This window comes from Lepus europaeus, chromosome 1, assembly GCF_033115175.1.
Source record: "Lepus europaeus isolate LE1 chromosome 1, mLepTim1.pri, whole genome shotgun sequence".
Classification (NCBI taxonomy): Eukaryota; Metazoa; Chordata; class Mammalia; order Lagomorpha; family Leporidae; genus Lepus; species Lepus europaeus.
This window is the reverse complement of record NC_084827.1, coordinates 140,698,411-140,713,274: the sequence shown is the minus strand read 5'-3', so window position 1 is coordinate 140,713,274 and position 14,864 is coordinate 140,698,411. Positions and strand designations below refer to the sequence as shown.

At 40.9% G+C, this 14,864-nt stretch overlaps 1 protein-coding gene across 8 annotated transcripts in view; it reads left to right on the top strand.

The window, feature by feature from the left end:
* The window catches only part of ANKRD44 (ankyrin repeat domain 44), a 360,603-nt gene that overhangs the window by 249,920 nt on the left and 95,819 nt on the right, over positions 1–14,864 (top strand). For 5 of the 8 annotated variants that reach the window (XR_009865792.1, XM_062189498.1, XM_062189486.1 and 2 more), the window contains exons 11-15: positions 3,355–3,437; positions 4,609–4,672; positions 6,857–6,925; positions 9,975–10,115; positions 11,475–11,558. Coding sequence is in view for 7 of the 8 variants with exons in the window: in XM_062189498.1 (XP_062045482.1) it covers positions 3,355–3,437; positions 4,609–4,672; positions 6,857–6,925; positions 9,975–10,115; positions 11,475–11,558 (441 nt within the window). In the remaining variant the exon portion in view is untranslated. The remainder of the gene's footprint in view (positions 1–3,354; positions 3,438–4,608; positions 4,673–6,856; positions 6,926–9,974; positions 10,116–11,474; positions 11,559–14,864) is intronic. The other 3 variants (XM_062189505.1, XM_062189491.1, XM_062189520.1) reach the window with 1 other exon arrangement.

The window sequence follows — 14,864 nt, the reverse complement described above, 5'->3', positions numbered from 1 at the left end:
AATGACACTAACATGTATGGTAAAAGCTTACCAAGTGCCATGTGCACTATTTAGCATTTTGCATCCATTATCTCAATGAGACCTCACAGTTGCTCTCTGATATGTACACTAAAATTACCTTTATTTTCTGGAGGAGGGAACCATTATGTACTTGTCAAAGATCAAATAGCTAGCAGGTGGGAAAAGTACGACTGGGTCCCAATGTTTCTGACCCCATTATCTTAATCACAGTGTTCTTTATCACACAGCCTGAAAGGAAAGCTCTAGAAAAGACTGGGTGTAGGAAAGGGCGGCCATGTCTCCCAGATGCCAGGGGCAAGCCTGAAAGAACTGATAGTCTTGTGATGCAAAGACCCTTTCTTCACCTCCGATAGCTCACAAGGGCAGTCTTTCAGACTTCATTTATTCTGCAATAACTGGGTAGGCGATGCCAGCTAACAGCTGAATTAGCACCAGCTAATACAGATGTGTTCCATTTAGCTAATGACTGGTCACAGAAATGTGACAGTCTAACTGGAATTGCTCTTCTCCTTCCTGTTATTTATATGTTGTTAGCTTGAGGTTACTTGGCATCTTTATCCTTATCTTCCTTGCTGTATATCTGATGAAATAAGAATGATGCTCTTCGATTCAGCCAGCCAGTTCCTAACTTTCCTGCTAAAGGCGTAATCCTTTCTTTCTAAGCAGTCTTATTTCATAACAATAAAAAATAGTAAGAGTAATTTTTTGAAATGCACAAATCATTCCTGTAATGATTTCAAGATTCTGGATTCTGCTTTTCTTTTCAATTCTGACTTGATATTTATTTTTATTGTTTGAACCATAGAGTATCATACTGAAGTTCAAAGACCAATAGTCCTTGATTTTACAGAGTGCACTTTCAGAATCCACACTGAGATGCTAACCTTTCATTGATCATGGAATTAAAAATATATCAAGCAATTTTATTAGACATTGTAAATTAGAAGAGTTCTCTCTTCTGTGGTTTATAATTAGCAGTGAAAACAGTGAAATAATTAGTTAATGTAAATTGTGTTGAATTATCTAAAAATGGGGGGTGTTAATGGCAAGGTTGATTAGAAGTATTGACAGTGAATACATTTATGGAATACATGTGTTACAGTATTATTACAGTTATGCTATCACACATTTTGTTTTTCTCAGTTGTTTTCATATAGAGTTTGATGCTATTTTCTCTAATTTGCTTGCATTATTTTATGTAGAACATATTTTATGTATCCTTATAAAATAGACATTGCATGTATATAGACACACATATATGTGTGTGTGTATATGTATTTAAAATGGTTAGATAAAATCACAATAGCTTAAAAGTGCACATGGGAGTTTTGAAACATCTTTTTTTTAAAAATAGTGTATTTCTTTCACATCAAGAGGGAACAATATGACTAATAGTATAAATAGAACAGCTTCTCTCCCATCCCCCAGCCCCTTCTTCCTTTCATGAGTGTCAAGGTCGTCACTGATGTAATTGCTTTTCAGATTTTTTTTTTTTTTTTGTAAATGATGAGAGAGGCAATTACAAGCAGTTCTCCACACGACACTGCCCGGAAGACGGGCAAATTGCATCTCTTGATGGATGCTAGCTATTATATACACTGCGCTGGAAATCTCCATATAGGGAAAGAAAACCAACAGAGGGAAGGCTGAACAAACCCACCAATAAACACAAAGAACTTATCATGGAAAGAGAGTGGTGGCTGATCACTGACCAACTTGGATTTTACAAAAACATAAACACCAGGAAATATCTGTGACTATGTATAAACTTCCACACATTCACATTCACATATTCAGCATAATCACTTTTGAGATACTTGACACATTTCATGTATCCCATGAATTCAAATCATATATGTTTCTTTATGAAGCACAGAATCTGAAACAGGCCACTTTGTGCCAGAGAAGAAGCTTAGCAGTTAATGCTGCAGAGTATAACTGGAGTCCCATACTTGTTTGTGTTACGCAGAGAGGATTTTTGGAATCTGAACTGTATTATTTGATTCAAATGAGATGTTATCAGAAATGATCACTAACATTATAAATGGTTAGACACATACAGGAATCACTCAATGATGCTGTTTGTTATGAACTAAAATTCAGCACACAGCTTTTGGGTCCTTGTTCCAGGAGAGGGATGGGGAAACAAGGAGGGTTTCTCTCTGAAGGCCGGAAGTGCTGCCATCAGAAGACTACCTGTCCCTGAGAAGATGGTCCCGAGACTGCATTGTGGTTGGGGGTGGGGTCGGCTCAAGATGTCCTCCTCTAGATTCTTCCCATAATACTGTTAGGGAAATATGCTATTCGAGGTTTATAAAATGTATGCAAAGTAATGTTTATTACTTCTACCTGTGTTTTTGTGACTGGTGTTGTAATGTGTGTTAATGTGCAACATAAAAGTCTATTAGGAAGATGACATCTCACCTGCAAAAGGTAAATGTTAGGTTTTCTTTTTAAAGATTTATTTATTTGAAAGACGGAGAGACAGAGAGGGAAAGAGAGATCTTCCATCTTACTGGTTCACTCCCCCAGATAGCCACCATAGCTGGGGCTGGTCCAACTTGAAGCCACAAGTCCAGAACTCCATCCATGTCTCCCTTATGGGCAGCAGGAACTCAAGTACTTGGGCCATTTGCTGCTGCTTTTCCAGGTGCATTAGCAGGGAGCTGGATCTGAAATAGAGCAGCCAGGTACTCATATGTGATGCTGGTGTCACAGTGGCAGCTTAGCTCATTGTGCTACAATACCATCCATAACCATTTTTATTTTCATCCAAAATTTTATTTTAAAAAATATAACCATTGTTAAGTCTAAGAAAAGTACTTGGCACATAGTAGGCCCATTTTAAGTATTTGTTTATCAAATCAAGGAATGAAACCGGTTGCTCTTCCAATTTGACAGTTTGTCGTGCTCAGCATGGGAATTTCTGGGGCTTAGCATAGAGTCTGATTAGAAAGTGTTGCCTAGATGCGTGAGTGACTGCATGAATGAATGAGATACACAGTTGATAAACTGAAAGTAAAATAGAGGGGAATAAATTTTAAAGAGTCCTGGTTTTTTTAAATAGATTTTTCTTTAAAAAAAATACATGCCTAGAGTTATGCCTTTTAATTCTGATTTAGCTCTAGGATTTTATTTTAAGGTTGAAAATGATTGCATTATTGGTTATTGACTGGAAGAATTACAAAATCATTTCAGCCGAGAGTCCCTATGTGAGGTATCCTTCATTTTCATCAGAGAACTTCTAGAAAGGCAGTTGTCCTCTTGTATGTATCCTGAGATCTGTTACCGTGAGCTACTCTGGTTTTGTTTTGTTTTGTTTTTCATCCCCAGATGTGGAATCCATAGCATGTTCCCTTTACATTTAGCTGCCCTAAACGCTCACTCTGACTGCTGCAGGAAGTTGTTATCATCGGGTAAGTATGCCTGTTCCAAGGATGAGGCTTAGCGTGTCCTGTCCGTGAGTCACATGGCTGCAGGTGTCCGGTCAGAGCGAGTGGCTGCCTCTGCTCTGTGTTACTGTCTGACGGGGCAGGACGGGGTGTGTCCCACAGCTAACTGCATGTAATAGCTGCCTGCTGTCCTTGGGTTGAAGCCGTTTGGATTTCAGAGTCTTGTCTAATTTTCAAGTTAAATCTTGGGGGATCCAGAGTGAGACAGGCAGGGATGGCCAGGGCTTAGAGAAGTTAAGTCCTGAAAGCAGTCATCTTTGAGGCTTTAAATGGTGGCTTACCACAATATTTTTCAACAAAGGGAAAAGGCCAAATCCTCTACATTTTCATGGTAGAAAATGTTGTGTTACTTTCTCTCTCCCTGGACATGGAAAAAATTCACTGTGGCTGAGCCTGTCCAACTAGGTTTAATATATATATATATATGTATATATATATATATATATTAATGTAAAGAATTCCTTGAAACCAAGGGATTCTCTCTGGTGTAGAGCTTTGCTATTCTTTCTTATCATCACTTTTTTCAGCCTCCATATATTAAGAAGTTCCTTGGGCTTTCTAAAGTGATAGATGCCTGTAAGGCAAAGATTATTTATTAATTAATTTGTCAGGTAGCCCAGAGGCCGTTTTTTCCCCTTTAATACTTTACCTAGGGATGATTCTGCTGTCCCTGCTCTTGGCATGCTTGAAAATAATCTGCATGAAAGCATGTTTCCCAAATCTTAAACCAGCTGGAAGATTGGGATACACTGAAGAAAATATCTATCCCAGCATGTTAGGTTGATGCCTTTGCCTTCCACGTTGTCTCCATGTGTTCTCTCTGCCTGCCTATTGCCCTACTTATCTCAAATTGGTTTCATAAATTTCTATCCCGGGATTGAAGAGTGGGCTTGTGTTTCATCCAGGGCTGACTAGGAAAATAAATCCTTCTTGAGTTCACGGTTCTTCCTATAAAATTGCCAAGCTTGAGCAGTTTCTGTTCGTTTCCATGACAACCTCTTTCTGACTACAATTGCTTGCATTCTGGTTTTTCTACTAACTGATTTTTCTGTCTCTGCAATGTTTCTTGTGGTTTAACTAGGACAAAAGTATAGCATAGTGTCCTTGTTTAGTAATGAGCACGTGCTGTCTGCAGGCTTTGAAATAGATACCCCAGATAAATTTGGAAGAACGTGCCTTCATGCTGCTGCTGCAGGAGGGTGAGTAGCTAGCAATTTCAGTTGTTTCATGAATTACTAATATATCTTAATTGACCTACGTTGTCTGTGAAGCAAAGACAATTTCATAAGTAAAATGAGAAAGAATCATTTCTACCAAAGATCAAATATCACTACGTTGTATTTCCAGAATAACTGCATTTTGGTCTTCCAAAGAAAATATGTTAGCCCACCTCATATAGAAAATAGTTTTTCTTTTGTTTTCTTCTTTTCTCTCGCCCTTTCAGTCTACAGAATATGTATCTACTTGGACCGCATAAACCAAATGAAAATAATTTGAAATTTGTTGTTTTGCCTGTTTTGCTGCTGGTTGGTACATGAGGATCAAGGGAATCCAAGACTGAATTAGTTCATGTTCACTTACAAAGATTTTTGTCCTTGTTTCAAAATTGATTTTTTTGAATCTTTATAATGATTAAATCTGAACAAAGGTTAAAAAAAAAAAAAGGAAAGGCATGAACTGATTTAATCCTTGCCTCATTCTTTTTCCTTTTTTTTTTCTTAGTTATAAAGAAAATGTTTCATTAGCTATCAATGATTAGATTAAAGCTCTGGTCAGTGTATGATTGATGTATAGTCACACATTGACCATTGGTGTCTCTTGGATGATTTTGTTTGAGTGAGTTATTGGTCCTTAGCCAGTTGCCTGACCCTTAAGGAGCAGCAGTGCTGTAGTACCAGAGGTACTGCCTGTTCACCAGAGGTGGATTAACTGTGAGGCTTTAGGGTCCCTTATTTACAAGGGTCTCTTCTGAAGTCTTATACTTACTTTTGTGTTCATAATTTTTAATTTTTTAGAGAGTAAAACCCTTTCCCTCACTCTAGTCCCCCAAATATCTGAGCTTCATGAGCCACACATCTTGGATCTGCATTGACATCATTCAGAAATAGACAGGTACTTTGTGTCACCTGGCGTGCTACACCAACATACACTTGTCAGTAAAATTCTTATAGCAATAATTCTCTGAGAAAGGTTATTACAAGGGATAAATGTTGAGTAGGAAAATCCCTGTTTATCTTAGTCTTAATGAGATTTTTTAAATTTAAAATTGGAATAAAAATAAATTCTAGGCTACTTCTCAGCATCCCAAGTTTAGAAGAGTGAAGGGTGTTTTCTCTATGTAGTCCCACATTTTAAAAAATATCAGATCTATCCAGGAAGTAGCAACATACCACTCTGGTTTTCTTCTGAAACTCCTGTTACTTGTCCTTGAAGAGGCAAATTTATTTCAATGGGTCCTTTTCTCTCTAGTAAACATGATGTATTGTTTCTACAAATGACAAGGCAGCTTTGGAAGATCACTATGCTCCATGACATCATTTTCAGCCTTGGTTCTGCACGTCTATTTATCTATATTTTACAGACAGGGAATTGTAGCAATTTTATTTTCCTTTAAGGAGTACCAAGGTTGAAAGTGATTATCATGATGAATTATTTCTGCAGTGATCAAAGGTAGTGCTTATCCACTCTGGATCATTGTTTAAAGGTTACATAAATTATTATGTACATAGTAATTATTTCTTGATGGATTTGAAAAAGAATTTTAGAATAAATGATGAAAACATCGTTGAAGGTTTAATCATGTAACACTCATTAAATTTCTCTTTTTTAAGATTTATTTATTTGAAAGGCAGAGTTTATGGGGTGGCGGGGGGACAGAGAAAGAGAGATCTTCCAACCACTGGTTCACTCCCCAAATGGCCACGATGGCTGGAGCTGGTACAGTCCAAAACCAGAAGACAGAAGTTTCTTCCCAGTCTCCCACATGGGTCCCAAGGACTTGGACCATCTTCCCCTGATTTCCCAGGCACATTAGCAGGGAGCTGGATCAGATGTGGAGCAAGCAGGACTCAAACTGGCTCCTATATGGGATGCCAGCTTTGCTGGTATCAGCTTTACCTGCTACACCACAGTGCTGGCCCCATCATTAAATTTCTTAGTCATGAAATTAAAAGTTCTTTACTTTATTGTCATTAGCTTTGAGAAAGGAACTTTTTAGATCCTTATAATATGACTGTGATATATTCAGGTTATTTTTTCTTAGCAGAATGTTAAACCTGGGGTTGTCACTTGATCTTACCTGCAACCCTACAGAAAGCAGCCTTTTTGAAGCTAGCCCGGTCACCATGATGTCCCATTTTAATGGGGTTTTCCTTGTCTTCCAGTAATGTGGAATGTATAAAACTCTTGCAGAGCAGTGGAGCAGATTTCCAGAAGAAGGACAAGTGTGGCAGGTATGTAGTCCGTGATTTCTGGATGGGAGTCGTACATTCAGAGGTCACGTGATGTTGAAATTGGAAGCAGGAAGCTAGCTGAGGGATGCTGTTCTCAGAAGGAAATTTCCTCCTGAATTTGGAAAGGCCTGTAAAGCAAGCACAAGACACAAGGAAAACATTTGCTCTCAGAGCCTCCACTTAGATGTGCCATTTGTCTCTATTCTTTTAATTAAAACAAAACTCCTACACGGGTGTCATTTATAAAATTCTCTTTGTATCAGAGTAGGACACTTTGACCCTCCTAACCAGAACCTTGGGTTAAATTTTAGACATTAAACACACACATATACCATCATGGATCGTAGAACTTATTTACTTTCATGATCCTTTGTTTAGCTCAGCTGTGCTGTGGTGCTGTCTGGTATGTGGATATGGTTTACGTGTGCACGCATACACCCACACACACACGAGTTATATACCACTCATTGATGTTTTGGTCAATGATTAACAGCATATATGATGATAGGCCTGTACACTATACGTATGTAGCAGGCTATACCATCTAGATTTGTGTACATTCGATATTTTCACAATTAAAAAACCACCTAGCAACACGTTTCTCAGAATCTGTCCCTATCATTCAGCATTTATTTTTTCCATACTCTCTCTCTATCCCTCCTTTCTACATACATCCTAACTCTTTAGAGTTGCTACAATTTTTTTCTCTTCCTAACCCCCCTAAGGCCACACCTGTGCATCTTCCCGATTTGTGTCGGGTGACACCTCCTGGCCACTCGTGTGTGTGCCCCTCTTCTCTGCCCCCCAGGATCCCACATCCTCCAAGACTGCAGCTCACATCACACTGTCTCTGAGGACTCTGTCTTCTTGTCTCTCTCCCCTCTTCACTGTGGGCCTCCTAAGGACAAGGGTGGTATCATTTTCCCTGCATCTTTGGGCCCTGTCATGTAGATATCTATTAATATTCAATCCAGTAAATTAAAACATAAACAATCCAATATTTAAAAACCTTATAATTTCCTTCTTTTGGACAAAAGAAGAGAAAGTCAACTAGTAGGAGAGCCTATAAATTGACTACAAAATGTAAAGCAGTCAAAATGAAAATTGATAAATAATGCTTGAAATAAGGTTACCTTCTTTTCTAGTATTCTGTTTGATTATTATTCTGTGGATATTGGTTACTAATACCAGAATAATTGAGACATAAAAATAAGTCATACAAAAAATGTTTCATATTTTGACAGTCTTGCTCTTTGTAAAGTGTTTGTCTCTTCTGAATATTGCCTTCCTTGGCTTCTCAGGGCAGCTGTTTGAAATAATGGGGATGCCTGTTATCCTTTTTAATACATGAAAAATCTAAGCCCAGGAAAGCTAATTGGTTTTCACGTGCACATTGAATTTTAGATCTAGAAAGGATCTTAGGAGACAGCTGCTCAAAGCTCATTGAAATAAGGCTGAGGAAGTGATTTGTTCCACCTTGCAAATCTGCCCAGACTAGAACCTGGGTCTTCTGATTCTATGTATTGTTCTTCTCTCTAATCTAGAAATACACTGATAGCTAAAGTCAAGGCAGTATGTGATGAGAGCTCCAGAGAGACCCAGACAGGAACTAAGGAATCTCAGACAAAGAAGGAGAGAGAGCTGAGTTTTGGAATGTGAAGGATGCGTGGGGTTTTGGGTGGGTGGAAGTGGTTCCAGAAAGGGCATTCTCAGGAAGAAACCAATATGGGCAAAGGCGGAGGGGAGCATGCACATGATCTGGAGAACATCAAGTCATTCCAGCTTGGATACACCAGTGGGCACATATCTGGAAGACAGAGAGACAGAGACAGACAGGCAGGCAGGCAGGCACAGAGATTGATTCTGTAAAAGGAGAGAGGGACCAGCTTGGAAAGGTCTTCATTTCCAGACTCAGGAATGAAGCCTCTTTTCAGTGAAGAGGACCAAAAGTTTAGAGCAGAATGGTCTTGTGTAGTTATTGTACCTTAGAACAAACCAAGGTCTTTATCCATACCAGCTAGAAATTAGATGGAAGCTTGATTAGAGCTTAAAGATAGTCTTAATGGGGCTGGCCTTGCAGTGGTCCAAAAATGCAAGAATGTAGACCTGAACAGGACAGACCCTAGAATGGAAAGGAAGGATATATCTGAGGTGGCTGGCCTGGTCTTGTAGCTTCAGTTCTAATTTATAATCAAAGTAAGCTGCCTTCCTTGACCTCCACACATTCTGAGAACTGAAGAACTTTTTTTAAAAAAATGATTATTAATTTTATTATTTTTTTTTTTGGCAGGCAGAGTGGACAGTGAGAGAGAGACAGAGAGAAAGGTCTTCCTTTACCGTTGCTTCATCCCCCAATGGCCGCTGCGGCTGGCACACCACACTGATCCGAAGGCAGGAGCCAGGTGCTTCTCCTGGTCTCCCATGCGGGTGCAGGGCCCAAGGACCTGGGCCATCCTCCACTGCCTTCCTAGGCCATAGCAGAGAGCTGGCCTGGAAGAGGAGCAACATGGACAGAATCCGGCGCCCCGACCGGGACTAGAACCCAGTGTGCTGGCGCTGCAGGCGGAGGATTAGCCTATTGAGCCGAGGCGCCAGCCATTAATTTTAATTTTATCTGAAAGGTGCAGGAGACATAGACAGAAAGAGATGTAGAAAGGTATCTTTCATCCACTGGTCTACTCTCCAAATGCCCATAACAGCCCAGACTGGACCAGGCTAAAGCCAGGAGCCAGGATCTATATCCGGTTTCCCAGAAGGGTGGCAAAGCCCCAGGCACTTGAGCCATCTTCTGCTATCTCCCAGGGTGCACATTGTCAGGAGGCTGGATTGAAAGACAAGTAGCAAGGATTCAAATCAGACACTCCAGTAGGAGATGCAGACATCCCAAACAGCTACTTAACTTCTTTTTTTCCCCCAGAAACCTTTTATTTAAGGTATACAAACCTGAAGAGCTTTGCATGCCTCTAGGAGTACCGCTGCTACTGCTACTGCTGATGACAGATCTGCCTTTGCAGCTGAGAGAAGTAATAAATTACTGCTTGTTTTTCAGGACCCCTTTGCACTATGCAGCTGCGAATTGTCATTTCCACTGTATCGAGACGTTAGTGACCACAGGGGCCAACGTTAATGAAACAGACGACTGGGGGCGGACAGCTCTGCACTATGCTGCGGCATCAGACATGGATAGAAAGTAAACCCGGTCTTGCTCATGCTTCCCCTGGGGGTAGGGCTGCGGGGCGGGGCTTGCTGTGTTTTCCTCATCCTGCGCCCTAGAAACTGCAAATGAAGAATGGTTCTCACTCAGACCCAAAGGAGTTAGAACTGCTTCATCCCTAACCTGGGTTTTCCCATTCTGCTTGCTTCACATTTGATTATCGCATGGTGCTGAGTGATAACTTCGTGGCTCTATTGCTTGGGTTGAATGCAAGTGGAGCTGTCAAGCTTAAGTTATCAGTTCACTCAAAATTTGCTGTAACTGATCTTGACATGCACCATCATTTTCATTATCCCCTCAGTTTATGAAATTATTCTCAAAGGTTGAAGGCAGGGTCTTGTATATAAACATACTTTTTAAATTTTTTTATTTTTTTTTTTAATTTGAAATCTGACATTCTTTGAAGGACTGTTGAGTTATTGGCTGCCTAAGGCTGTGGAATTGATTCTGGGTCATGCTAACTGCTTCTCTTGTAGAGCAGTGGCTCCAAACATCTTAGATGATGACCCACAGTTCACGCATTCTTATATGTACATTGTGTGTGTGTGTGAAACAGAAGTAAAAAATGCAGAAAACCGTATGTTTGTTTATGTGATTCTGATGTTGTTCTTCAGTTTTGTTAAAAAGTTGCTGACTGCCGCTCACTACATTGATTTCACAATTCAGTAACAGGTTACAATCCATGATTTGAAAAAACACTGTTTTTCTCTTGATATTTAGATTTACTTATATAAGTATTTTGTTATATGAATGGTATAATTACTGTATAATAAAGTCAGATGTAGCACTCAAGACTCCATAGCCATGCAGCTTATTAATTCAACATTTAGTGAGCATCCACTGTATGCCAGGGTTTATCCTATTCACATGGGAAAGAGTAGGGGCACTTGAAGGGGAGAGGGAACAAGGGTGCCTCACTCCTGGCTGGTGAGGAATTGTTCTGGTGGATGAAGGGTGGTTAGGGCCTGGTTCTTAGATAAGTGAGATGCCAACCTGACCAGAAAGTGCAGGGATCGTAGCAGGAGAAAAGTTTATGCGAAGTCACCTCTTTGTCACTTGGGGAGGTTAGGAAGGGTGGGCAAATTGATTGGTGTCTTAGCCAGTGACACCTAGGTAGAGGTTTTAGGAATGTCGGGTTCTCCATTGGATTCCTTGGGAAAGAATCAATATACTGGATGACCTAGGAGAGAACCATCTATATCCTCAGTGAAAATCGGTGGTGCTTGTTTCTTTTGGGTTGGGTAAAAAACATTGAGATATAATTGTACCAAAGCTGTTAACAATGTTGCCGTTAAAAAAAAACTAATTGCGATTATTTTCTGTCCTTATGCGGAGAAGTAAGACCATCTTAGGAAATGCTCATGAAAATTCAGAAGAACTTGAAAGAGCCAGGGAGCTGAAGGAAAAGGAAGCCGCATTGTAAGTTTCCACTCAGCTTCACAACCAGGTGCCATCTGTGAGGCTTTGTCCCCTTCTGCTTCTCCGGGTGGCCGGGTGGCCGCGTGTGCCTGCCTGCCCATCTCAGGGTCTCATCTGGGGTGATGAGGAAGTAATGTGGGCTTACCTTTAGTGGAGGAGAGGTTCTTCTATTTTTTTTTTAATTCTTTTTTTTTTCATTTAAAATTTTTTTTAATTAATTAATTTATTTATTTATTTTTGACAGGCAGAGTGGATAGTGAGAGAGAGAGACAGAGAGAAAGGTCTTCCTTTTTGCCGTTGGTTCACCCTCCAATGGCCACCAGGATAGAATCCGGTGCCCCGACTGGGACTAGAACCCGGTATGCCGGCGCCGCAAGGCAGAGGATTAGCCTATTGAGCCTCGGCGCCAAGGTTGTTCTTTTAATACATCCTCCAGTTATGCTGTTTTCACACAGGAAACTCTCTGAAATAGTAAGCTTTGCTTCAACCATCACTGTGCCTGGTCAGCATTTTTAGGACAAGTTGTCCCAAATATCGTTTCTGACTCAGCCAAGCATCCTGCACCTTGGGGACATATTAACTTCCTCTCAGGGCCTTAGGCTGTGCTCTTTATGATCTACATGTGACTAGCAAAGCTGATACAAGAGGTCTTGAGACTTTAGTGTGAAATCTGCCAGTCTGACTTTCCCCTCACCCTACCCCACATCAGCTTACCCACAGTGCCCTACTCCCTGCACACTGCTGCTCCAGGCCCACCTGCTCCCACCTGCCTCACTCTGGCTTCTGACAGAGACTTAGCTGTTGCTGTCACCGGAGCTGGCATCCCTGCCCTCACGCAGGGGTGCTGACACATGGGCACTGGAACGCTTGGCTTTCTGAGAGTCCTTTCTGCCCAAGTCACAGTGAGCAGCTCTCCATGCCCAATGCAGTGCCTGGCACATAGTTGACATACAGTAACTATTTGTTGAATAAATGGCCAAACAAAGTGGTCCTCACCCTCTGTGCCCCTTCCGTTGGGACCCAGTGTGTTTGGTTCAGTGCTCTAGGAGTCTGCCAGGCACAGTGTTCTTACCTTGTGTGTGCTGTTCCCTCGTTGCCACAGGAACCAGTGTCTCTGTGACCTGAATGCTTATGTCCACTGCAGGGTCTTCCCCACCGCCTCACCCCCGCCCACAGTGGGCTCCCCTGATATCCACAGCAGGTAGAGGGTGGGGCTGTGGTGCAGGTTGCAGGACGTAACTGGGAGTGTCTCCAGGTAGGGCCAGGAAACATACCTGCAAGTGCAGCGGAATGACCAACTAACCTTAGTAATACGCCAAAATCTAAAATCATGATATTTTTTTAAAATGTAGAATTTTAAGCCATGTGAATACTCTGTTCTCCACTGAACTGAGGGCTTGCTCTGGGAAGACCAGCCCCCTTAGGGTGATGGAAAGGGAGGGATCAGGTAGGGAACAGCAGGGAGCCAGGTGCACTGAGAGCTCTTTTATGAAAGGGAAGCTATGCCTCTTGTCCAGACACAGCCCTGACCTCGTGTGCATCTGTTGATTTTGCATCTAAAGTGCTAGATTTGCTAGTCAGGACCCTGGGAAGAGAAAAGATAAACATTCCCAGTGAACACATGAAGCTTTTTTCCTTAGAAACAAGATAGAGAATATCCAATTCCATAATACTGCTGTTACTCTGATAGTACTGTTGGTAGTATAGCTCAGCCATATTCAGGGCAAGTTTTCTGAATTACAAATCTGATTTATCATCTGGTTTTTGTAATCCATTTAGAAGGTGATTGTGTGTTGTTCCTATTGGATGATTTTATTTAAAGAGCTGACTTCAGTGAGTCACACTAGGATCCTGTCCATGGCATTTAATTACCAAAATAAAAAAAAAAGACTTCCTTATAAAGTACAAATGACCAAAGATGGCATGACAGCAGCACGCTAATAAATGTTTGATTTATTGTGGAGCTCGTTATAGATAAATCATAGGACATTAGAATATCTATTTTAATTGTGGGACTTATTTATCCTTTTACCTTATACCAAAAGGCAGGTAAACATTATTTTTATATTTGCATAAATTATACAGATTTTCTATTGGAGGGTGTTATTTAACATATAGGCTTATATTTAGAATCTTGGAGTTTTGAATATGAATCAAAGGGATCAGCTTGGCCTCATAAAGGACATGTGTGCCCCACTGTCAGAGAGAGAATCTAACAGTGTTGCTCCCTTCCTGGTTATTCCCTCTTTTACCGGCAGGACTGAATCATTTGTGTTAGGCCCTGAACAGAACTTGTCCCACCCCTGAGCACTCGGGTCTGGAATTAAGGCTCTTCAGCAAGGTTAGAGCTACGCTTCTGCCTCTCACCTTTTCCAAAGACTTCAGGCTTTTCAAAACATCACAGCTATGTCAGCAAAGGCTTTTTTAAAAAATTTATTTATTTGAGAGGCAAAGTTACAGACACAGAGAGGTAGAGGCAGAGAGAGAGGTCATCCATCCACTGGTTCACTCCCCAAATGGCCCCAACATCTGGAGCTGCACCGATCCTAAAACAGGAGCCTGGAGCTTCTTTCGGGTCTCCCATGTGGGTACAGGGGCCCAAGCACTTGAGCCATCTTGCACTCCTTTCCCAGGCCATCAACAGGGAGCTAGATTAGAAGAGGAGCACCTGGGGTATGAACAGGCGTCCGTATGGGATGCCAGTGCTGCAGGCAGATGGATTAAGCTACTCTGCCACAGTGTCGGCCCCAGCAAAGGCTTTGAAAATTTATTATTTTATTCTAGTTGATTTTCCTTATGATGCAATTGTTGTATCTTTCTTCTGGTTACTGGATTAATCCTTGTTATTTTTCAAATGCTTAATCATTTCTTTAATCTTCTCGTTACTTGGATTATTCTTAGGTTCTTTGGCTTTTTTCTCCTTACTTTCATTTTCTAACCTTTTGATTTTAGAGTCTCCAATAGTGAGCTTAAAAATAAATCCCTCTCTGTCAGGTCGGCCCTGGTGCTGTGGCTAAAACACCTCTTTATTAGAGTGAGACCCCACCTTTGAACGTGGTGCTATGAAACTTACCGTTCAGTAATCTGGATGACAGACATGTTCTGCACTGTAAGATAAGAAAGACAAAAAATAGCCTTAATTACTCTCTCGTTTTTAAAGCTTTTCCTGAATTCTAAAATGGCTATTTTAAGCTGAAATAAAGATAGCTACAGAACACACACACACACACACACACCTTCCAGCCTATAAAACTCCTTTGCTGCAAGATTTTTAAAGAAACGCATAAACTCATAAAGTGCTTTGTA